Source organism: Salmo salar, chromosome 13, assembly GCF_965601325.2.
Source record: "Salmo salar chromosome 13, fSalSal1, whole genome shotgun sequence".
In the NCBI taxonomy this organism is placed as follows: Eukaryota; Metazoa; Chordata; class Actinopteri; order Salmoniformes; family Salmonidae; genus Salmo; species Salmo salar.
The window spans coordinates 85,436,086-85,462,482 of NC_138303.1; the positions used below are offsets into that span (position 1 = coordinate 85,436,086).

Below are 26,397 nucleotides of genomic sequence, written 5' to 3' on the forward strand. Positions count from 1 at the left end.
AAAAAATGACAGTCACAATGCTCCCCTCTGCCCCACTCTGAGATCACTGCATGGAATACTAGCATCCAGGGGTGGTACCTGTGGTGTAAGGCAGTCTCAACCTTCCCACAGTGAGAGGCATCTGTGCTGTGTGAGAGGAGGACCTGACTTGCTACAAACCCAGACCAGGTACTGCGGCACTGCTATCATCCACAGTACTGATTCCAACAGGTGAGTTCTGCCTGCCTTTGATCTTTTAGACAACAATCTGAAGACTTTATAAAATACTGGGAGGGAGAGATTATGTTGCTAATTCAGACTGCTCTCACTGCAGAACATTTAAATGATTTACATATGCATACACATTATCTTTAAACGGATATTTATGTTGTTGCTTTTGCATTCCTTGAGAAACACTTTCAACAGGTTTCACTACAGGTTCTTAGACTTACATTTGTTTTGGTGCTGCTAGTCTTGACCATCTGTAGAGTATGAATAATCCATTACTCAGTGGAGAGTGTGTATAATGTGAGTGTGTGGATGCATACACAGTTGCCCACAATGATTGGAGTGGCAAATTGAGAATATATTTTACAACTGGTTATAGATTAATGTAAAATTTGGCAAATTTCCATTCTTTGGAGTAGAACACATGATTCCAGCATCCTTGCTTTGTTGCAGTCATTGCAGATTGTAATAACAATGTCTGGACACTATAGAGCATACCTGTTAATACTGTGTCGGGGGTAAATGTATAATTATTCCATTCATTACTGGAACAGATTTTGCCAAGTGCATCTGCGCTCTCTGTTTAGCAACAGTGTCTCTGATCAGTTTAGCAGCTGTGCGAGTGGGAGGGGCAGTTCACCGGATCTTTTTCTGCAGTTAATTGAAGATCACTCCGCGACACACGATGCAGCGTCGTTCAGCAGCAGATGACAGCCACTGTCTTGTCGTTCTCACTCATCTCTGTCATCAAATGGACTCAAACTAGCCACATGTTCTGACTGAGCTCATACAGCGATACATTTATCTCTCTTGGTTTCATACACGTCCTGACCAAACGTCCACAGCATGAAGGTAAACCCAGGGAGTTATTTCAGAACAGGGCACAATGCTTCAGGAAAACGTGCTTCGACAGTGGAAAAGTAATTCAGCTAGCAAGGCATTGTCATTTTCTAACAGGTGATGATGATAAGCAGAAATAAGGAATTCACGTTACTATCGCTCATAGTACTAAAGTAGATGTGAGTTTATCTTTCGAACAATCCCCATGTACACAGCTAATAGCTAGCTAACGTTAGCCAAACCAAGTTAGTTAAAGTAGCTACTGTACTTAGTGCAACCCTACCTAAGTAACAGTACAGATGAAGATAATTATCTGAACTACTGTATAAATTATTGTTAAACCATTCCAGGCTGGAACTGTTGCTGTTAAAGTACAAGTAATAATTTTTATTCTGGAATAAACTGATTGAAGCAAGATCCTTTTTGAGGTAAACACACTCACACAGCTTTGAGTTGCTCATCTACAGCAGGAAGCGGTCCCCTGCCTGACTGAGAAAGCAGTAGATATTATTTTCCAGTTTGGCACCACATACCTAAGTCAGGGTTCTCAACTCTGGTGTACCTAAAAAATAAAAAAGAACAAGTACAGAAACAGACCCAATTCTGAGCATGACCTCAGGGTTGCACTGTCAAAAACTGAGCCCAGAATCGACATACTTGTTGAAAACTTCAACCAGCCACACACCTCTCATTATGACTGTGCGTGTTTGTTTTCTGGTCTACATCTGTGTGATGTGATCAAAAGGTTTATTCCAGACAAAATAAGAAAATATTTCTTGTATTTTAACAGCAACAGTTCTAACCTAGACCTTTTTTTCAACAATACTTTCTACAGTAATATGTACACTAGGCCTGATAATTTTTCAATGTACTGTTACTTAGGGTTACACTATCAAAAACTGATCCTGTGTGTGTGTGTTCTCTTATACATCTGTGTGATGTGATCAATCAGTTTATTCCAGTTCAGAATTAAATTATTTATTGTATTTTAACAGCAATAGTTCCAATTTAGACATATGTAAGAGTATTTTTAATGGGGAAAAATAAACCATTAATTGTTCTTTATATGGGTATTTCATTGTTATTTGTTTTTGTCTATATTGCATTTGTTTTAGGCATAAGGGCAATTAAATGTACTGATATTTATGTATAGTTTTCATAAGCTTGGGTCCCAGGAAAGCACAGCATTTCTAATTTGGGTCCCAGGCTGAAAAACATTAAGAACCCCTGTTCTAGAGGCCTATAATAATTGGTATGTTCATGTACATCTGTACATATTTGTTGTTACATAATTTTGTGGGTTTTGCATATGTTGGTTAAATGTGATGCCGATCATTCCTTTAGAGTCCCAGAATGCGGTAACACTGGTTGCTAGTAAACTGTTGGCCCATAAATTGTTTGTGAAGTCATGGTAAAAAGATGGATGACTGACAGAATCAAAGCTCTAGATCTTTCCCTCAGGGCTTTCAGCTCCACTGAGTAATCTAATATCTTAAAAACATTCCTTACCCCTGGATACTTCAACTGGTAATTATACAGGAGACGAAAGTAAAAGGAGCACTCTGTTTCTCAAGAAACAATCTGACCCTCCTCTGAGGCCTGTAGTCTGTGGTAATAATAGCCTCACTGAACCCCTATCCCAATTTGTATATTTTTTCATAAAGTTGGTTCCTTTCCTCACAGCTTTCTTTGGCGACACCACTGACGTGCTAAAGATCCTTGAGAATGTCAAAGATGAATCTAATGACATACTTACAAACATCCCCATGCAGGAGGCCTAGAAGCCCTCTCCCACCATATACACACCCTGAAGGTCTGCTGCCCACTTCTGGTTTTATTTTGACTTTACCCGAAATGGCGTTACCTATTAACTTTTTTCAATATGCGATGGGAGCGGCAATTGTGCCACGTTATGTTAATTTGTTTATAGCTTTCTGGAAAAATAAATTAATTAAAAATGCTGTATCTAATACATTATTTTATAATATTGTCTTGTGGCGCAGATATATGGATGATATTCTGGTAGCCTGTAGGGGCACAGAGGTTCACCCACCTGAGTAGATTTGTGTTGTATGCCAACTCCCCATTTTTTTGTTTACAGAAGAGCATTGCACTTCCTATTTAACCCTTATTTTACCAGGTAAGTCGACTGAGAACACATTCTCATTTACAGCAATGACCTGAAGAATAATACAGGGGAGAGGAGGGGGAAGAATGAGACAATTGGATGCTGGGGATGATTAGGTGGCCATGATGGTCAGATTGGGAATTTAGCCAGGACACCGGGGTTAACACCCCTACTCTTACGATAAGTGCCATGGGATCTTTTTTTAATTATTGTTTTTTTAGGGGGTAGATCAGCTTTAATATTGCAGATAGATTGTAGCTTCCATCAATGTAATTGTCTGCATCATTTCCAATCCACCATATATATATATATATATATATGTATATGTATATGTGTTCTGTATATATAAATATACAGAACCAGTCAAAAGTTTGGACTCACATACTCATTCAAGGGTTTTTCTTTATTTTTACTATTTTCTACATTGTAGAATAATAGTGAAGACATCAAAACTATGAAAATTCCATATGTGTTATATGTCGTAACCAAAAAAGTGTTAAGCGAATCAAAATATATTTGAGACTCTTCAAAGTAGCCACCATTTGCCTTGATGACAGCTTTGCACATTATTGGCATTCTCTTAACCAGCTTCACGAGGTAGTCACCTGGAATGCATTTCAATTAACAGGTGTGCCTTGTTAATTTGTGGAATTTCTTTCCTTAATGCGTTTCAGGCAATCAGTTATGTTGTGACAAGGTTGGGTTGGTATACAGAACATGGTCCTATTTGGTAAAAGACTAGAGGTCGACCGATTTATGAATTTTCGATACCGATTATTGGAGGACCAAAAAAGAGCCGATACCGATTAATCGGCCGATTGTATTTTTTTTTTAAAAACAAATATTTTTAATTTTAATTTTTTTTTGCAACATATTTATTTTATTTATTTATTTATTTGTAATAATGACAATTACAACAATACTGAATGAACACTTATTTTAACTTAATATAATACATCAATAAAATCAATTTAGCCTCAAATAAATAATGAAACATGTTCAATTTGGTTTAAATAATGCAAAAACAAAGTGTTGGAGAAGAAAGTAAAAGTGCAATATGTGCCATGTTAAAAAGCTAACGTTTAAGTTCCTTGCTCATAACATGAGAACATATGAAAGCTGGTGGTTCCTTTTAACATGAGTCTTCAATATTCCCAGGTAAGAAGTTTTAGGTTGTAGGAATTATAGGACTATTTCGCTCTATACGATTTGTATTTCATATACCTTTGACTATTGGATGTTCTTATAGGCACTTTAGTATTGCCAGTGTAACAGTATAGCTTCCGTCCCTCTCCTCGCTCCTACCTGGGCTCGAATCAGGAACACATCGACAACAGCCACCCTCGAAGCAGCGTTACCCATGTTTGAAACGCTATTAGCGCGCACCCCGCTAACTAGCTAGCCATTTCACATCGGTTACACCAGCCGAATCTCGGGGGTTGAAGTCATAAACAGCGCAATGCTTGAAGAATTGCGAAGAGCAGCTGGCAAACGCACGAAGGTGCTGTTTGAATGAATGCTTACGAGCCTGCTGCTGCCTACCATCGCTCAGTCAGACTGCTCTATCAAATATCAAATCATAGACTTAATTATAACATAATAACACACAGAAATACGAGCCTTTGGTCATTAATACGGTCGAATCCGGAAACGATCATTTCGAAAACGAAACGTTTATTATTTCAGTGAAATACGGAACCGTTCCGCATTTTATCTAACGGGTGGCATCCCTAAGTCTAAATATTCCTGTTACATTGCACAACCTTCAATGTTATGTCATAATTATGTACAATTCTGGCAAATGAATTACAGCCTTTGTTAGGAATAAATGGACTTCACACATTTCGCAATGAGCCAGGCGGCCCAAACTGCTGTATATACCCTGACTGCTTGCACGGAACGCAAGAGAAGTGACACAACGTCACTTCCCTAGTTATAAGAAATTCATGTTAGCAGGCAATATTAACTAAATATGCAGGTTTAAAAATATATACATGTGTATTGATTTTAAAGAAAGGCATTGATGTTTATGGTTAGGTACATTGGTGCAACGACGGTGCTTTTTTCGCAAATGCGTTTGTTAAATCATCACCCGTTTGTCGAAGTAGGCTGTGATTCGATGAGAAATTAACAGGCACCGCATCGATTATATGTAACGCAGGACACGTTAGATAACTACACATGGTTGATGATATTACTAGTTTAACTAGTGATTATGTTAAGATTGATAGTTTTTTATAAGTTTAATGCTAGCTAGCAACTTACCTTGGCTTCTTGATGCCCTCGCGTAACAGGTAGTCAGCCTGCCACGCAGGCTCCTCGTGGAGTGCAATGTAAGGCAGGTGGTTAGAGCGTTGGACTAGTAACCGAAAGGTTGCAAAAACGAATCCCCGAGGTGACAAGGTAAAAATCTGTTGTTCTGCCCCTGAACAAGGCAGTTAACCCCCCATTCCTAGGCTGTCATTGAAAATAAGAATGGGTTTTTAATCTGACTTGCCTAGTTAAATAAAGGTGTAAAAAAAATATATATAATCGGCAAATCGGTGTCCAAAAATACCAATTGTTATAAAAACTTGAAATCGGCCATTCCGATTAATCGGTCTACCTCTATAAAAGACCAAGTCCATATTATGGCAAGACCAGTCAAATAAGCAAAGAGAAACGATAGTCCATCATTACTTTAAGACATGCAGAGGATAAATTGAAGCCTAAATAAATGCTTCACAGAGTTCAAGTAACAGACACATCTCAGCATCAACTGTTCAGAGGAGACTGTGTGAATCAGGCCTTCATGGTCGAATTGCTGCAAAGAAACCACTACTAAAGGACACATATGAAGAAGTTACTTGCTTTGGCCAAGAAACATGAGCAATGGACATTAGACCAGTGGAAATCTGTCCTTTCGGTCTGATGAGTCCAAATTTGAGATTTTTGGTTCCAACCGCCGTCTCTTTGTGAGACACAGAGTAGGTGAACAGATGATCTCTGCATGTGTGATTTCCACCGTGAAGCATGCAGGAGGAGGTGTGATGCTGTGGGGGTGCTTTGCTGGTGTCACTGTCAGTGATGTATTTAGAATTCAAGGCACAGTTAGCCAGCATGGCTACCACAGCATTCTGCAGCAATACACCATCCCATCTGGTTTGTGCTTAGTCCCACTATCATTTGTTTTTCAATGGGACAATGACCCAACACACCTCCAGGCTGTGTATTTGACCAAGAAGGAGAGTGATGGAGGGCTGCATCAGATGACCTGGCCTCCACAATCACCCAACCTCAACCCAATTGAGATGGTTTGGTATGAGTTGGACAGCAGAGTGAAGGAAAAGCAGCCAACAAGTGCTCAGCATATGTGGGAACTCCTTCAAGTCTGTTGGAAAAGCGTTCCAGGTGAAGCTGGTTGAGAGAATGCCAAGAGTGTGCAAAGCTGTCATCAAGGCAAAGGGTGGCTACTTTGAAGAATCTCAAATATAAAATATATTTTGATTTGTTTAACACTTATTTGGTGACTACATGATTCCCTATGTGTTATTTCATAAACTCATCAAAAAATGAAACTTCATCTCACTGTCAACTGTTTATTTTCAGCAAACTTAACATGTGTAAATATTTGTATTAACGTAAGATTCAACAACTGAGACATAAACTGAACAAGTTCCACAGACATGTGACGAACAGAAATGGAATAATGTTTCCCTGAACAAAGGGGGGCTCAAAATCAAAAGTAACAGCCAGTATCTGGTGTGGCCACCAGCTGCATTTTATTTATTTTTATTTCACCTTTATTTAACCAGGTAGGCCAGTTGAGAACAAGTTCTCATTTACAACTGCGACCTGGCCAAGATAAAGCAAAGCAGTGCAACGAAAACAACAACACAGTGTTACACATGGGATAAACAAACGTACAGTCAATAACACAATAGACAAATCTATGTACAGTGTGTGCAAACGTAGTAAGATTAAGGAGGTAAGGCAATAAATAGGCCATAGAGGCGAAATAATTAACATTTTGCATTAACACTGATAGATGTGCATTAAGTACTGCAGTGCGTCTCCTCCTCATGGACTGCACCAGATTTGCCCGTTCTTGCTGTGAGATGTTACCCCACTCTTCCACCAAGGCACCTGCAAGTTCCCGGACAGTTCTGGGGGGAATGGCCCTAGCCCTCACCCTCTGATCCAACAGGTCCCAGACGTGCTCAATGGGATTGAGATCCGGGCTCTTCGCTGGCCATGGCAGAACACTGACATTCCTGTCTTGCAGGAAATCATGCACAGAACGAGCAGTATGGCTGGTGGCATTGTCATGCTGGAGGGTCATGTCAGGATGAGCCTGCAGGAAGGGTACCACATGAGGGAGGAGGATGTCTTCCCTGTATTGCACAGCGTTGAGATTGCCTGCAATGACAACAAGCTCAGTCCGATGATGCTGTGACACACATGACGGACCATGACGGACCCTCCACCTCTTCCCGCTCCGGAGTACAGGCCTCGATGTAAAGCTCATTCCTTCGGCGATAAACGCAAATCCGACCATCACCCCTGGTGAGACAAAACCGTGACTCGTCAGTGAAGAGCACTTTTGGCCAGTCCTGTCTGGTCCAGCGACGGTGGGTTTGTGCCCATAGGCGACATTGTTGGCGGTGATGTCTGGTGAGGACCTGCCTTTCAACAGGCCTACAAGCCCTCAGTCCAGCCTCTCTCAGCCTATTGCGGATGGAGGGATTGTGCGTTCCTTGTGTAACTCGGGTAGTTGTTGTTGCCATCCTGTACCTGTCCCGCAGGTGTGATGTTCGGATGTACCGATCCTGTGCAGGTGTTGTTACACGTGGTCTGCCACTGCGAGGTCAGCTGTCCGTCCTGTCTCCCTGTTGCGCTGTCTTAGGCGTCTCTCAGTACGGACGTTGCAATTTATTTCCCTGGCCACATCAGCAATCCTCATGCCTCCTTGCAGCATGCCTAAGGCACGTTCACGCAGATGAGCAGGGACCCTGGGCATCTTGCTTTTGGTGTTTGTCAGAGTCAGTAGAAAGGCCTCTTTAGTGTCCTAAGTTTTCATAACTGTGACCTTAATTGCCTACTGTCTGTAAGCTGTTAGTGTATTAACGACCGTTACGCTGGTGCATGTTCATTAATTGTTTATGGTTCATTGAACAAGCATGGGAAACAGTGTTTAAACCCTTTACAATGAAGATCTGTGAAGTTATTTGGATTTTTACAAATGATTGTTGAAAGACATAATTTCACTGTGACCTGATGCTGACTGTCAGGCAATGAGGCAGGCGTTTGCTGAATGAGTGAGTGGTGGGGAGGGCAGGAGTGGTGTGTGTTGAGAGAGCACTACATTACTCAGATAACATGTGAGAGAGAGGTTGTGAGCAGATGAGCTCCCACACTTTTCAGCATGTTTTTAAAAATAGATTTAGAGTTAGACAAACTTAGTTTTTGGGACGGACATATTCTGGATGCTACCCTAAACAACATAACCTTCACTCCAAATCAAAACTCCAAACCTACAACCTGATTTTGGATGGAATTATTTGGAAGGCTTCCTACATTCAAGGATTATTATTCCCAAACTATACGTCAAATGCTCTGGCAAACAAGCAGACCTGAAAACCCCATCCAACCTGGAGCTGAGTGAGGAATGCTTAGTCTGAAGCAATTCTTTTACTTTCAAAAGCCAAGAAGAAAAATCAATTTTAGATTTTTCTTAATTAGGACTGAATGCTCAGGCTACCAAACTTTGCTAGAACAAAAAGATACAACTTCAATTAGCACTGACGTGTGAAGCAAGAGGTGTCGAAGCCTTTGAGCCCAACAAATGGTAGGCTACCCCACCCAAATCCAGAGGCCTTGAAGCCCCGTCCTGCTGTTCAGAGACCAGCCGCTGGCATTTTCACAAGAAATCTGCCTCCAGAAATAAAGACTTCACCCAAGGGGCTGTGACACCTACTCCCGTTACCTGCTGCACTGCTGCTTGGATTCCACCTGGCGATCTGTTCACCGTCTGCCCTGGCCTATCTCCCCCTGTCTGGTACTGGTAACCCCCCCCTGCACCCTCCCGAGCTTTCGCTCACCTCCAGCATACGTGCACTGTTGGGGCGAGTGACTAAACTTACAATGGTTAGCCCCAAGTCGTTATATTGAATTTTTTTCTTGTGCATTTTTAAATATAACGTGATTTGACACTTTACCTGTGCTAAATGACCTTGAGCCTTCTTGGATGGGCACTAATAATGTAACTCTATGGCAGCACCCAAGGGGCTTGAATTTTTTAGCTCTACCCTTAGATTTGGTGGTGTCGTAGTGGGACAGAACACTGAGCTAATCACGGCACAACTAGAGAACATTACCAACTCCTACGCTCCGTATTTTACGCTGGCTGCCCCACCACCACAGAAAGCACTGAGCTAGGCTGGAGCTGCCTTGGAGCTGCCTTGGTCAAAAAAGCAAAAAAGAGACCAAGTGTGTATGCGGCTTTATTAACTCAATTATTATTATTTAAAAAAATTGCAAACTGATACTTGACACGTAAGGAGAGGACCCTTTTTTTCAATTTTCGCCTAAAATGTCATACCCAAAATGTAACTGCCTGTAGCTTACGACCTGAAGCAAGGATATGTATATTCTTGATACCATTTAAAAGGATACACTTTGAAGTTTGTGGAAATGTGAAATGAATGTAGGAGAATATAACACATTAGTTCTGGTAAAAGATAATGCAAAGAAAAAAAACGTGTTTTTTTGTTCCATCTTTGAAATGCAAAGGCCATAATGTACTATTCCAGGTTAGGCACAATTTCGATTTTGGCCACTAGATGGCAGTAGTGTATATGCAAAGTTTTAGACTGATTCAATGAACCATTGCATTTCTGTTCAAAACTGCCCAAATGTGCCTAATTGGTTTATTAATATATTTTCAACTTAACTGTGCACTCCTCAAACAATATCATGGTATTATTTAACTATAGCTACTGTAAATTTGACAGTGCAGTTAGATTGTCACGAATTTAAGCTTTCTGCCCAAATCAGATATGTCTATGTCCTGAGAAATGTTCTTGTTACTTTTTTTTTAAGGGGTGGATCATCTTTAATATTGCGGATAGATTGTTGCTTCCATCAATGTAATTGTATGCATCATTTCCAATACCCTATATTTATACACATTTTACAGACACAATCTATTTTAAAATAGTTCTATTTTGTTTGTTTTTAGTCCTTCCTCTATTTCTGATGTCCATCCAGTTTGATTTCTATTTGTAACTGTGCTATTTCACAACATTTCTGAACCTATATACATTTTACAGATCTTGTATGTTTTACATTGGTTAATCTTATATGGACATTACCAAATAAATCTATATCCACAGTAAAACGAGTCCTATATCGACATAACCTGAAAGGCCGCTCAGCAAGGAAGAAGCCACTGCTCCAAATCCGCCATAAAAAAAGCCAGACCACGGTTTGCAACTGCACATGGGGACAAAGATCGTACTTTTTGGAGAAATGTCCTCTGGTCTGATGAAACAGAAATCAAACTGTTTGGCCATAATGACTATCGTTATGTTAGGAAAAAGGGGAGGCTTGCAAGCCAAAGAACACCATCCCAACTGTGAAGCACGGCAGCATCATGTTGTGGGGGTGCTTTGCTACAGGAGGGACTAGTGCACTTAACAAAATAGATGGCATCATGAGGAAAGAAAATTATGTGAACATATTGAAGCAACATCTCAAGACATCAGTCAGGAAGTTAAAGCTTGGTCGCAAATGGGTCTTCCAAATGGACAATCACCCCAAGCATACTTCCCAAGTTGTGGCAAAATGGCTTAAGGACAACAAAGTCAAGGTATTGGAGTGGCCATCACAAAGCCCTGACCTCAATCTCATAGAAAATCTGTGGGCAGAACTGAAAAAGCGTGTGTGAGCAAGGAGGCCTACAAACCTGACTCAGTTACACCAGCTCTGTCAGGAGGAATGGGCCAAAATTCACCCAACTTATTGTCGGAAGCTTGTGGAAGGCTACCTGAAACGTTTGACCCAAGTTAAACAATTTAAAGGCAATGCTACCAAATACTAATTGAGTGTATGTAAACTTCTGACCCACTGGGAATGTGATGAAAGAAATAAAAGCTGAAATAAATCATTCTCTCTGCTATTATTCTGATATTTCACATTCTTAAAATAAAGTGGTGATCCTAACTGACCTAAGGCAGGGCATTTTTACTAGGATTAAATGTCAGGAATTGTGAAAAACTGAGTTTAAATGTATTTGGCTAAGGTGTATGTAAACTTCCAACTTCAACTGTAGGTGCCTCCCACTATTTTCCTTCTCAAGGCTCTGATGAAGGTGATTCAAGCCGAAAATCAAGCATATAGTTTGTTTGTCCCGTCAATAAATCTATCAGATTTACGCAGTACCAGAGTGCTCCTTTTTTTTTTGTTCTCCCGGATCATCACCAGTTGAAGTATCCTGGGTGTCAAAAGCTGTATTGGAGGCGAAGTCAGGTGCAGGAGCGCAGAGTATAATGAACAGGCGCACTTTTATTATAATTCCAAAAACGAGAGCACTACATAAATCAAACGCACTCAAAAAACGGAACATAAAAGTAAAGCGCGTAAACTAACACACATAACATGAAACAATTACACACAAAACATGATGGGAAACAGAGGGTTAAATACAAGTAGCTTAATTGGGGAAATGAAAACCAGGTGTGTATGGAAACAAGACAAGACAAATGGATATATGAAAAATGGAGCGGCGATCACCGAACGCCGCCCGATTAAGGAGAGGAGTGACAGTACCCCCCCCCCCTTGACGAGCGGCGCGCCGACACCGGCCTCGAGGACAACCCGGAGGACGAGACGCAGGGTGATCCGGCCGGCGATGGTGTAACTCCCGCAGCAGTTCAGATCCAAAACATCTGCAACCAGAACCCAGCACCTCTCCTCCGGCCCGTACCTCTCCAAGGTACTGAAGGCCCCCCACCCGATGCCTCGAATCCAGGATGGAATGAACGATGTACGCCGGGGCGCCCTCGATGTCCAAAGTGGGCGGAGGGACCTCCAGCACCTCAGATTCCTGGAGTGGACCAGCCACCACCGGCCTGAGGAGAGACACATGGAACGAGGGGTTAATACGATAATCAGAGGAAAGCTGTAATCTATAACATACCTCGTTCACCCTCCTCAGGACTTTAAATGGCCCCACAAAACCGCGGAACCAGCTTCCGGCAGTGCAGGCAGAGGGGTAGGTTACGGGTCGAGAGCCAGACCCGGTCCCCCGGTGCGAACACCGGGGTCTCACTGCGGTGACAGTCCGCACTGGCTTTCTGGCGACGCGCGGCTCGCTGGAGATGGACACGGGCGGCCTCCCATGTCTCCTCCGCGTGCCTAAACCAGTCGTCCACTGCAGGAGTCTCGGTCTGACCCTGATGTCACGGTGCCAGAACCAGCTGGTACCCCAATACGCACTGAAAGGGGGAGAGGTTAGTGGAGGAGTGGCGAAGCGAGTTCTGTGCCATCTCGGCCCTGGGCACAAATGCTGCCCACTCCCCCGGCCGGTCCTGGCAATAGGACCGCAGAAACCTGCCCACATCCTGGTTGACTCTCTCTACCTGCCCGTTACTCTCGGGGTGAAAACCTGAGGTAAGGCTAATCGAGACCCCCAGACCATCCATGAACGCCTTCCAAACTCTCGACGTGAACTGGGGACCCCGATCCGACACTATATCCTCAGGCACCCCGTAGTGCCGGAAGACGTGTGTAAACAGGGCCTCCGCAGTCTGTAGGGCTGTAGGGAGACCAGGCAGAGGGAGGAGGAGATGACAGGACTTAGGAAAACGATCCACAACGACCAGGATCGTGGTATTTCCCTGTGAGGGAGGAAGATCCGTTAGGAAATCCACTGACAGATGTGACCAAGGTCGTTGTGGAAGGGGTAAGGGATGTAACTTACCTCTGGGCAGGTGTCTCTGAGCCTTACACTGGGCACACACCGAGCAGGAGGAGACATAAACCCTCACGTCCTTAGCCAAAGTGGGCCACCAGTACTTCCCAGTCAGACAGCGCACTGTCCGACCGATCCCCGGATGACCAGAGGAGTGAGACGTGCGGGCCCAAGAGATCAACTGGTCATGGACAGCAGACGGAACGTACATACGCCCAACGGGACACTGGAGGGGAGCGGGCTCTGTATGCAACGCCTGCTCAATGTCCGCATCCAAATCCCACACGACCGGCACTACCAGGCAGGAGGCCCGGGAGTATGGGAGTCTGATCCATGGGCCGCTCCTCTCTGTCATACAGCCAGGGCAGTGCGTCTGCCTTCTTATTCTGGGAACCTGGTCTGTAGGATAGGGTAAACACAAAACGGGTAAAAAACATGGCCCACCTTGCCTGCCAAGGATTCAGTCTTTTCGCTGCCCGGATGTACTCCAGGTTGCAGTGGTCAGTCCAGATGAAAAAATGGTGTTTAGCCCCCTCAAGCCAATGTCTCCACGCTTTCAACGCTTTAACCACAGCCAACAACTCCCGGTCCCCCACATCATAGTTACGTTCCGCTGGGCTGAGCTTCTTCGAGAAGAAACCACAGGGGCGGAGTTTCGGTGGCGTGCCCGAGCGCTGTGAGAGCACGGCTCCTATCCCAGCCTCGGACGCGTCCACCTCCACAGTGAATGCCAAAGAGGGATCCGGATGGGCCAACACTGGAGCCGAAGTAAACAGAGCTCTTAGTTGCCCAAAAGCCCTGTCCGCCTCAGCTGACCACCGCAACCTCACAGGACCTCCCTTCAGCAGTGAGGTAATGGGCGCAGCAACCTGGCCAAAACCCCAGATAAATCTCCGGTAGTAATTGGCAAACCCTAAAAATCGCTGCACCTCCTTTACCGTGGTGGGAGTCGGCCAATTACGCACGGCTGCACTGCGGTCACTCTCCATCTCCACCCCTGATGTGGAAATGCGATACCCTAGGAAGGAGACGGCCTGCTGAAAGAACAGGCATTTCTCAGCCTTGACGTACAGGTCTTGCTCCAACAGTCGTCCAAGTACCTTGCGCACCAAGGACACATGCTCGGCGCATGTAGCGGAGTAAATCAGAATGTCATCGATATACACCACTACACCCTGCCCGTGCAGGTCCCTGAAAATCTCGTCTACAAAGGATTGGAAAACTGATGGAGCATTCATCAACCCGTCCGGCATGACAAGGTACTCATAATGCACTGTGGTGGTACTGAACGCTGTCTTCCACTCATCTCCCTCCTGGATACTCACCAGGTTATACGCACTCCTGAGATCCAGTTTTGCGAAGAAGCGCGCCCCATGCATTGACTCAATCGGCGTGGCGATAAGAGGTAGTGGGTAATTGTACTTCACCGTGATTTGATTGAGACCTCTATAGTCAATGCACGGGCGTAAACCTCCATCCTTCTTCACAAAAAAGAAACTCGAGGAGGCGGGTGAAGTAGAGGGCCAAATGTACCCCTGACGCAGGGATTCAGAGACATATGTAACTGTGACTCCTGGGAAGCGCAGCGTCTGCCAGAAGATTTATCGTACAATCCTCCCGTCGATGAGGTGGTAATTTAGTCGCCTTTTTACAGAAGGCGAGTGCCAAATCGGCATATTCTGGGGGGGATGTGCACGGTGGAGTCCTGGTCTGGACTTTCCACCGTGGTAGCACCAACGGAAACCCCTACACACCTCCCTGAGCACTCTCACGACCACCCCGTGAGAGCCCTCTGTTGCCAGGAAATAGTGGGGTTATGCAGAGCTAACCAAGGAAGGCCTAGTACCACAGGAAATGCAGGCAAGTCAATGAGAAAGAGACTGATTCTCTCCTTGATTAGCCCGGACCCTAATGGTCGACTATCTAGAGCGTGTACCGGGAAGGGTCTAACTATAGGAAAAATAGGGATCCCTAACCTAATGGCTAATGCTCTGTCGATAAAATTCCCAGCTGCGCCTGAATCGACGAGCGCCTTATGCTGGGAATGTGGGGAAAACTCAGGGAAACAAACAGGCACAAACAGTTGATCAACAGAGGACTCTGGATGAGTGTGGTGCAAACTCACCTGGGGTGACGCCAGAGTGCCCTGCCTGTTGCCTCGACTCCCAGAGGAACCAACACGGCACCGACCGGCAGTGTGTCCTCTGCGGCCACAAATGGCGCACGTGATTGCTCCTCCTCCAGTCTCCCTATGAGCAGCCCCTCCTAACTCCATGGGCACCGGAGCGGGGGTGCTGGACGATGGAACCAACAGAGCCCCCTCTGGACGTCCACGAGTGACCAGCAGGTTATCCAACCAGATGGACAAATCCACCAGTTGGTCGAAGGAAATGGTGGCATCCCTGCAGGCCAGCTCGCGTCGGACGTCCTCTCGTAGGCTGCATCGATAGTGGTCGATGAGGGCCCTGTCGTTCCAGCCTGCTCCGGCGGCCAAGGTCCGGAATTCCAGGGCGAAGTCCTGGGTGCTCCTCGTTTCCTGTTTCAAATGGAAGAGCCTATCCCCCGCCGCTCTGCCCTCAGGGGGATGGTCGAAAACGGCCCTGAAGCGACGGGTGAACTCCTCGAAGTGGTCTCGCGCCGTGTCTCCTTCTCTCCACACGGTGTTTGCCCACTCCAGCGCTCTTCCTGTGAGACAGGAGACGAGGGTGGCCACTCTCTCCCCTCCTGAGGGAGCTGGGTGCACAGTGGCCAGGTAGAGGCCTAGTTGTAACAAGAATCCCTGGCACTGTGCTGCCGTTCCATCATACTCCCTGGGAAGGGAGAGACGCATCCCACTGGAACTCTCTCCGGATGGAACGGATGGAGACAACCCCGGTTGTGCTGGTCGAGGCACTGGAGAGACTTCCTGTCTCTCCCAGCGGTCCATGGTCTGGGGAATTTGCTAACAATTTACTAAATTACTCACGATAAACGTTCACAAAAAGCATAACAATTATTTTAAGAATTATAGATCCAGAACTCCTCTATGCACTCGATATGTCCGATTTTAAAATAGCTTTTTGGTGAAAGCACATTTTGCAATATTCTAAGTACATAGCCCAGCCATCACGGGCTAGCTATTTAGACACCCTGCAAGTTTAGCCTTCACCAAAATCAGATTTACTATTATAAAAGTTTGATTACCTTTTGTTGTCTTCGTCAGAATGCACTCCCAGGACTGCTACTTCAATAACAAATGTTGGTTTGGTCCAAAATAATCCATCGTTATATCCGAATAGCGGCGTTTTGTTCGTGCGTCCCAGACACTATCCGAAATGGTAAATCAGGGTCGCGCGCATGGCGCAATTCGTGACAAAAAAATTCTAAATATTCCATTACCGTACTTCGAAGCATGTCAACCGCTGTTTAAAATCAATTTTTATGCAATTTATCTCGTAAAAAAGCGATAGTATTCCGACCGGGAATCTCCTTTTCGGCAAACAGAGGAAAAATCACAAAGACGGGGGCGGCCAGGGCACGCGCCTAAGCCCACAGTCCCTTGATCGGCCACTTGAGAAAGGCGATAATGTGTTTCAGCCTGGGGCTGGGATGACGACATTCAGGTTTTTCCCGGGCTCTGAGCGCCCATGGAAGACGTAGGAAGTGTCACGTTAGAGCAGAGATCCTTTGTAAAAGATAGAGATGGCAAAGAAGTTCAAGAAATGGTCAGACAGGCCACTTCCTGTAAAGGAATCTCTCAGGTTTTGACCTGCCATTTGAGTTCTGTTATACTCACAGACACCATTCAAACAGTTTTAGAAACTTTGGAGTGTTTTCTATCCAAAGCCAATAATTATATGCCTATTCTAGTTACTGGGCAGGACTAGTAACCAGATTAAATCGGGTACGTTTTTTATCCAACCGTGAAAATACTGCCCCTTAGCCATAACAGGATAACAGAGTATAATGAACAGACACTGGGGGAAGGAATGTTTTTGGGGATTTTCAAGTCCTTCAGTCTAGCAACTGATTCCCCTTTTTTGTTTAAACTGGGCTGAAGTGCCTTTGGGTATACCTTTTTCTAATGCAATATATAGTTAGTACATACAGACTTCTGTTCTGTACATACTATGACCCCAGCCAATTAGCCAACAACCGTGTTCTTTTTTTCAATAGGAAGCAAAGACTTGGACTGGACCATGGCCACCAAGGGTGTGTTGACCTACATAACTCTGTAACTTAACACTATGTAAAACATCACTGCTCCATCATGAGCAATAGTGGTATATCAAAACACAGAATAATATAAAGTGCGTGTGTGTAATGTGTGTGCATGTAATGTGTGTGTGTGTGTGTGTGTGTGTTGTAGAAGTTAACAGAGCACAGGTGGTTCGAACCATGAAGGTGCGTACTTCCCTCAAGAGAGATGGCAGCTGGATCCGTAGAGTGACAGACCCAGATGAAGAGAAAGGAAAACCACGGTAACCCATTCCAAACCAAAATCCACCCGCTTTATGTTTTAGGAGACAATGGAGGCACATTTATCTTTGTCTAAGACATTAAGGATTTATCTAAAGCATTAATTGCAATTAACAATTGAGTCAAATTTTATATTTATGGCGCTGGTCTATTTGGAACTAACATTCCACAACCCCACTATTTTCTTCTCTCAAGCAAGCCAGAACTTCCAAAGAAACCCACTGGTCTCTTTTCAGCTGAATCCAGCCCTGTTACCTCTCTTGCTCCATGCAACCCCTACAGTCCTACAGTGACACCAGATGTTGACCCACTGACCCATAAGGAAAACACCAAATGGTAAGAGAGAAATTACCTTTGACTGTGCATGCGAGGAATCAATATTGGACAGTTATTAAAGTGCAATAACATGTCATAACTTAATTACCTCTTTCTTCTGTAGGTCATTGACATCTAGCAGGGTCGGACCCCTGGCAAAGTCCTATGTCCTCTCAGCAGCTAAGAAATTTGAGTGGGTGTTTGTGTTTTAGTGTAGTGTTTTTTTTTTTTGTATGTATATTTACACTTTTAGATTTTTTTTATCTACACATAAAACTCAGTAACTGAGTCTTTTTTCCTTGTAAAATATGAATAACATATTGTTTATCGCTTCCCAGTATCATTGTGGAATCATGTAGTAACCCAAAAGGTGTTCAACAAATCAAACCAGATGGGGTGGTGTATCGCTGTAGAATGCTGTGGTAGCCATGCTGGTTAAGTATGCCTTGAATTCTTAAAACTTTGGCCAGGTGGAAGGTAGCATCCCACCTGGCCAAAATCCGATGAAATTGCAGAGTGTGAAATTCAAACTTTCATAAAATCACAAGTGTAATACATCAAAATAAAGCTTAACTTCTTGTTAATCCAGCCGCTGTGTCAGATTTCAAAAAGGCTTTACAGCGAAAGCACGCCATGCGATTATCTGAGGACATCGCCCCGCATACAAAAGCATGAAGAACATATTTCAACCAGGCAGGTGCGCCACGAAAGTCAGAAATAGCGATATAATAAATGCCTTACCTTTGATTATCTTCTTCTGTTGACACTCCAAAAGGTCCCAGATACATCACAAATGGTCCTTTTGTTCGATAATGTCCTTCTTTATATTCATAAAAATTCAGTTAAGCTGGTGTGCTTCAGTCAATAATCTACCCAGTTTCCCTCCATCAAAATGCATACAAAATGAATCCCAAAAGTTACTAATAAACTTTTCCAAACAAGTCAAACAACGTTTATAATCGAACCTTAGGTACCCTAATACGTAAATAAACTATACAATTTAAGACGGAGAATCGTTATTGTCTTTACCGGAGAAAAATACCAAAGAATGCGCTCTCTTCCACGTGCTTGGAAACACTACAGCCAAAATGGGAGCCACCTAGAAAAACTACAATTTCTGGCTCATTTTTACAAAAACCAGCATGAATCTCTTTCTAAAGACTGTTGACATCTAGTGGAAGCCCTAGAAACTGCAATCTGGGAGGATTTCGCCTTATAATAAAAGTAACAGCCATTGAAAACAGTGGTAGGATGAAAATTGTTTTTTTTGGGATGGTTTGTCCTCGTGGTTTCGCCTGTCATATCAGTTCTGTTATACTCACAGACATAATTTTAACAGTTTTAGAAACTTTAGAGTGTTTTCTATCCAATTCTACCAATTATATGCATATCCTAGCTTCTGGGCCTGAGTAACAGGCAGTTTACTTTGGGCACACTTTTCATCAGGACGTGAAAATACTGCCCCCTACCCAAGAGAGGTTAATAAATCACAGACAGTGTCACCAGCAAAGCACCGCCACACCATTACACCTCCTCCATGCTTTCCGGTGGGAAATACACATGCAGAGATCATCCGTTCACCCACACTGCATCTCACAAAGACACGGCGGTTGGAACCAAAAATCTCAAAGGACAAAATTCTACCGGTTTAATGTCCAATGCCTGATTCACACAGTCTCCTCTGAACAGTTGATGTTGAGATGTGAATAATTTATTTTGGCTGCAATGTCTGAGGCTGGTAACTCTAATGAACTTATTCTCTGCAGCAGAGGTAACTCTGGGTCTTCCATTCATGTGGTGGTCCTCATGATAGCCAGTTGCATCATAGCGCTTGATGGGTTTTGCAACTGCACTTGAAGAAACTTTCAAAGTTCTTGAAATTTTCCGTATTGACTGACCTTCATGTCTTAAAGTAATGATAGTTCGTTTCTCTTTGCTTGTTTGAGCTGTTCTTGCCATAATATGGACTTGGTCTTTTACCAAATAGGGCTATCTTCTGTATACCCCCCTACCTTGTCACAACACAACTGATTGGCTGAAACGCATTAAGAAGGAAAGAAATTCCACAAATTACATTTTAAGATGGCACACCTGTTAATTGAAATGCATTCCAGGTGACTACCTCGTGAAGCTGGTTGAGAGAATGCGAAGAGTGTGCAAAGCTGTCATCAAGGCTATTTGAAGAATCTCAAATATAAAATATATTTTGATTTGTTAAACACTTTTTTGCTTACTACGTGATTCCATATGTGTTATTTCTTAGTTTTGATGTCTTCAATATTATTCTACAATGTAGAAAATAGTAAAAATAAAGAAAAACCCTTGAATGAGTAGGTGTTCTAAAACTTTTGACCGGTAGTGTAGTTCCGACATGCAAGTTTTCTTAGGGTATGTCTTTTCTCTTACCTTTTAGATCTCTGGATTCCCCAATGAGCGCCCCACCATTCAAAATCAGCCAGTCACATTTCCCTATAAGGTAATGTTTTCCTGATAGAAAATATACTCTCTCTCTCTCTCTCTCTCTGAAATTGCATCCACTCCGATTGATGTCGCTGCTGTGATCCCAACTGAAACTGAGTATCCTTCCATCACCCTGGGACATAATATCAACTTATCTCTAGCACTTTACACTCGTACCCGTATAGGGGTCGAAAATGGTAGATTTGGACACTGATAAGTTCCTAAATTGGAAAGTAGTGGCTGTACAGTAACATACTATTCATGACGTCAGAGTCCAGGGTCTCTCATCCCTCCTGCTAATTGGGCAACTTTTGCAAATGTTTTGTTGTCTGAGTGAGGAAAATGCTTTAAATTACGAGGACTCTGTATTTTGAAAGATGAGACGTTGAGATTATAATAAATACTGCTTTGTCATACAAGCAAGCCAAACACCCGTGAGTCCAAATGTGCACTTCACATTTACATATGATAAAACTCATGTAATATACAGTATCACCATTTATGATCACTGTTTTGAAGTACAGTTACAAGGTGACATGGCATTATACCCTGGTTTGTCCTTAACAGATTGAGCCTATGTTTGTTGTATTGTGAAGAAAATGTTAAGCGGACCACACATCTAAATGCACACGAGTCATGACTCCATTCTATGCGCACCAAAATTATAATCTACTTCTCTGAATTTCCTTGTGAAAGCCTAGCACTGAAAGATTGTCTTTTATCTTTTAGCTAGTCATGTTGGTTAATATAACATGCTTTAAAATTATGCCCAGGAGACAGGACTGACAGCTGATCGTCCTCACAGTGGCAGACCACTTGTAACAACACCTGCACAGGATCGGTACATCCGAACATCACACCTGCGGGACAGGTACAGGATGGCAACAACAACTGCCTGAGTTACACAAGGAACACACAATCCCTCCATCAGTGCTCAGACTGTCCGCAATAGGCTGAGAGAGGCTGGACTGAGGGCTTGTAGGCCTGTTGTAAGGAAGGTCCTCACCAGACATCACCGCCAACAACGTCGCCTATGGGCACAAACCCACCGTCGTTGGACCAGACAGGACTGGCAAAAAGTGCTCTTCACTGATGAGTCGCGGTTTTGTCTCACCAGGGGTGATGGTTGGATTCGCGTTTATCGTTGAAGGAATGAGCGTTACACCGAGGCCTGTACTCTGGAGCGGGATCGATTTGGAAGTGGAGGGTCCTTCATGGTCTGGGGCGGTGTGTCACAGCATCATCGGACTAAGCTTGTTGTCATTGCAGGCAATCTCAATGCTGTGCGTTACAGGGAAGACATCCTCCTCCCTCATGTGGTACCCTTCCTGCAGGCTCATCCTGACATGACCCTCCAGCATGACAATGCCACCAGCCATACTGCTCGTTCTGTGCATGATTTCCTGCAAGACAGGAATGTCAGTGTTCTGCCATGGCCAGCGAAGAGCCCGGATCTCAATCCCATTGAGCACGTCTGGGACCTGTTGAATTGGAGGGTGAGGGCTAGGGCCATTCCCCCCAGAAATGTCAGGGAACTTGCAGGTGCCTTGGTGGAAGAGTGGGGTAACATCTCACAGCAAGAACTGGCAAATCTGGTGCAGTCCATGAGGAGGAGATGCACTGCAGTACTTAATGCAGCTGTTGGCCACACCAGATACTGACTGTTACTTTTGATTTTGAGCCCCCCTTTGTTCAGGGACACAATATTCAATTTCTGTTAGTCACATGTCTGGAACTTGTTCAGTTTATGTCTCAGTTGCTGAATCTTAGGTTCATACAGATATTTACACATGTTAAGTTTGCTGAAAATAAATGCAGTTGACAGTGAGAGGATGTTTCTTTTTTTACTGAGTTTAGTTGAAGACTCTTCTTTGAGTCATGAAAGTGCATTGAAATGACTTTGGAACTGTGCACACTTTGGAGAGGTGTGGCCACCAGTTAGACCTCACTCAAACTCTTGTAATTGTTTTGTCTTATGTTGCACCTACCCTAAATTTCCCAATAATATTCTTATCATGTTACTGAATGTATCCAGAGTATTTTCAGATTTCGTTATCATCAAACGCGGCTAAAAATACAGTAAATGTAAAATGCACATAAAATCAAGTGTAATGTTTGGATTCAGTCTTGTGTCAGGTTAACTGTTGCGTCCCCACCTTTAGCCTAATCATTTTTCCATAATCTCCCTTTGAATTACTACCATGGTTATGTATATAATTTCCATATTTTTCCTGTAAAAAAATATTTAAATCTAGCCCTATCCATATAGGCCATTTCCCAGGAGGGTAAGGGGTTAATGTATTCACTATGAAGTAGCCAAGCACATCCCCAGCTCCATTAAAATTAATGTTACCTTACTTTGTTTTATGCAATAATAGATTTGGTGCACATTTAGAATATAATTGAGGAGAAATATAGATAGCAGGTGCTGTTGTTCACCCTGCCAGAAGTAGTATAATGGGTGCTTGAATCAGTTACTGCCATAAAGCGTATTTAAGTGCTAATTCTGTGTGACTGATTTACAGTAGGCCTGAGGAGTTGTCAGACGCTGTGGAGGAGTCAGTGGATACACCAACAGCAGAATCAGAAGACAAATCTCTTGGGAAACCTGTGGAACAACCTGCGGTGGAGGATTCTGTAGATGCTGGAAAATCTGTAGACGCACCTGCTGACCAACCAGAGGCAGCAGAGCCCTCTGAGACAACGACTGAGGTACCTGCATCTGTGGAAGAAGCTGTTGGAGAACTCATCGCAAAACTCACTGCAGAACGCACCGTGGGACCCACAGTGGAACCAGCAAGTGAAGTTCAATCAGAAGAGGCTGCTGTAGAATCAGTCTTAGAACCTGTAGCGAAACCTGTTGACAGTGTTTCTGAAGAACCTGCAGTTTGGCCAGCGGCTGTGGAGGCAATTGAACTTGTAGTTCAGCTTGTGGTTGCAGTTAAACCTGTAGTTGAGCCTGTGGCTGCAGTTAAACCTATAGTTGAGCATGTGGCTGCAGTTAAACCTGTAGTTGAACCTGTGGCTGCAGTTAAACCTGTAGTTGAGCCTGTGGCTGCAGTTAAATCTGTAGTTGAGCCTGTGGCTGCAGTTAAACCTGTAGTTGAGCCTGTGGCTGCAGTTAAACCTGTAGTTACGCCTGTGGCTACAGTAAACCCTGTAGTTGAACCTGTGGCTGCAGTTATACCTGTAGTTGAACCTGTGGCTGCCGTTAAACCTGTAGTTGAGCCTGTGGCTGCAGTTAAACCTGTAGTTGAGCCTGTGGCTGCCGTTAAACCTGTAGTTGAGCCTGTGGCTGCAGTAAAACCTGTAGTTGAGCCTGTGGCTGCAGTTAAACCTGTAGTTGAGCCTGTGGCTGCAGTTAAACCTGTAGTTGAGCCTGTGGCTGCAGTAAAACCTGTAGTTGAGCCTGTGGCTGCAGTTAAACCTGTAGTTGAGCCTGTGGCTGCAGTTAAACCTGTAGTTGAGCCTGTGGCTGCAGTAAAACCTGTAGTTGAGCCTGTGGCTGCAGTAAAACCTGTAGTTGAGCCTGTGGCTGCAGTAAAACCTGTAGTTGAGCCTGTGGCTGCAGTTAAACCTATAGTTGAGCCTGTGGCTACAGTTAAACCTGTAGTTGAGCCTGTGGCTACAGTAAAACCTGTAGTTGAGCCTGTGGCTGCAGTTAAACCTGTAGTTGAGCCTGTAGCTGCAGTTAAACCTGTAGTTGAGCCTGTGGCTGCAGTTAAACCTGTAGTTGAGCCTGTGGCTGCAGTTAAACCTGTAGTTGAGCCTGTGGCTGCAGTAAAACCTGTAGTTGAGCCTGTGGCTGCAGTAAAACCTGTAGTTGAGCCTGTGGCTGCAGTAAAACCTGTAGTTGAGCCTGTGGCTGCAGTTAAACCTGTAGTTGAGCCTGTGGCTGCAGTAAAACCTGTAGTTGAGCCTGTGGCTGCAGTTAAACCTGTAATTGAGGAGTCAACATCTGAACCCATCATTGAAGCTGAAGCTGTGGCTGAAGCAGCTGTTGAAGTTGTTCAGGAATTATCAGCTGCTATTGAACTTGAGGCATTAGACGTGGAGCTACCTTCTGCTGAAGTCGTGGCAGATGATATAATAGCACCTGCATCAGAACCTACACCATCCCCTTGTGGGGGTCAGGTTCCATCACTGTGAGTTTGCCCTCATATTAAGTTGTCCTAATCCTTTCCTATTAGAGACAATACAATTATTTTAAAGTCATTTGAGCGGATAAGTTAATCAGTACAGTAAACAAGCACACATTTCAAATGTACATTTACCCTTTAAGTTATTCGATACATGCATACATACAGTCAATACATGCAGTAGTAATGCAGCAAGACACCCGCATAGTATGTGCATTTTCTACATTTGGGCAGTGCAATTTTAGTGTCTATTTGTTTCTGTAATGTTTCAGCATTCAGCAACAGGAGGATGCTGAACCACAGCATCAGATAGTCCATGGCTTTCGTCACACCAAGTAAGTGTTGTCATTCTGTCCATGTTCAGACTATAGTAGGCCTAAAAGGAGCACACCTTTACTATGAGTAAGGGGAAGACAGTTTTTTTTATATTACAACAATAATTACCCCAGCATAATACTACACATTGCAGAATGCGCATTTCTCCTCATAAAAGTACAGTGGTGTAAAAATACTTTAAAATACTACTTAAGTAGTTTTTTGGGTATCTGTACTTTACTATTTATAGGTTTGACTATTTTACTTTTACCTCGTTTTACCTCGTACATTCGTTAAGAAAATATTGTACTTTTTACTCCATACATTTTCCCTGACACCGAAAAGTACTCATTATATCTTGAGTGCTTAGCAGGACAGGATAATAGTCAAATGCACACACTTATCAACAGAACATCCCTGGTCATCCCTACTGCCTCTGATCTGGCGGACTCACTAAACACAAATGCTTCATTTGTAAAAAATATCTGAGTGTTGGAGATTGCTCGTGGCTTTCTGTAAATAAAAAAAACAAGACAATGGTGCCATCTGGTTTGTTTAATATAAGGAATTTGAAACGGTTTATACCTTTACTCAATTAGAACTTTACTGGGTGACTTTTACTTGAGTCATTTTCTATTAAGGTATTTTTACTTTTACTCAAGTATGACAGTTGGGTACTTTTTCCACCACTGTAAAAGTAAACTTATTTTGTGCCAATTGATAACAATCGAGTCTGTTTTAGCTATGCCAAAGGTTATAGTGTATTTTCTATACTTAAGAAAGAGATGTTTTGACCGTACTCGATAGTGATGAACTTCCCCTCTCCCCTGCAGGGATGGCAAAGCCCTTTGTTCATACTGTGACAAGTCAATTGATGGAAATGTCAAGATCACAATCAATTACCCACAAATCTACAGCCACCCAGACTGTTTTAAGGTACAGCACCCCCAACGCTTGTCCAGACACCTCATTGTTAAAAATAAAAATCTGTCAGTGAACTGAACATTATGACACTTGTTTTTTGGTGATATGGTAGTCCTCTCTCTCCATACTGAGGGGAATATTTCCTTTTTTCAGTGCGGGTTGTGCGGTAAGGCCTTGGGGGACATGACGACCGCCATGTTCGTGCATGGGAGAGTGATCCACTGTGATGGCTGCTTTATTAAAACCATGTAGGCCCCAGGGCTTCTCATCACCTTGACACAGAGGGCACAGCAGTGTCATCCCTAGAACATCCCTGTCACCAACACAACCATTTTGACAGATTACTTGCTAACATTGTTCTTTTTTTTTTGTAAGATGTTATATTTCCAGAGTTATCATCAATTTTTCTTCCCTGACACTGAATGCCATTTTTTTGTGAATGTAAGACTTTTTTCTGTAAACAAATACTTCGTTTTTTCCCCATTTATTGTGTTTTCACCATGTGGAGGGCATGTATATCTGTAATGAGAAAAAATATATAAATGATTTATGACAGTTTCCATAATTTATGTCAAGAATTAACTTCTAATAACATTTGTCTTGTTGTTTGTTGTTGTGCATTATATTACCCATGTGGACAACCTCACTGGAAGTTTTGT

At 43.4% G+C, this 26,397-nt stretch overlaps 1 protein-coding gene across 3 annotated transcripts; it reads left to right on the top strand.

Moving 5' to 3' along the window:
- On the top strand, nucleotides 1-26,303 carry LOC106567852 (uncharacterized). 3 transcript variants are annotated; one of them, XM_014137667.3, is made up of 10 exons: nucleotides 1-210; nucleotides 17,283-17,318; nucleotides 17,476-17,587; nucleotides 17,781-17,921; nucleotides 18,025-18,093; nucleotides 20,314-20,376; nucleotides 22,889-24,505; nucleotides 24,772-24,834; nucleotides 25,648-25,750; nucleotides 25,892-26,303. In XM_014137667.3, exons 2-10 carry the CDS (start codon nucleotides 17,306-17,308, stop codon nucleotides 25,988-25,990), a joined length of 2,280 nt encoding a protein of 759 aa, XP_013993142.3. In that variant the 5' UTR covers nucleotides 1-210; nucleotides 17,283-17,305; the 3' UTR covers nucleotides 25,991-26,303. The 3 variants fall into 3 exon arrangements, with proteins under 3 accessions (XP_013993142.3, XP_013993143.3, XP_013993144.3); XM_014137668.3 differs by having other exon boundaries at nucleotides 2-210; nucleotides 22,886-24,505; XM_014137669.3 differs by lacking the exon at nucleotides 1-210 and adding an exon at nucleotides 840-1,059 and having other exon boundaries at nucleotides 22,886-24,505.
- Nucleotides 26,304-26,397: the final 94 nt, after the last annotated feature.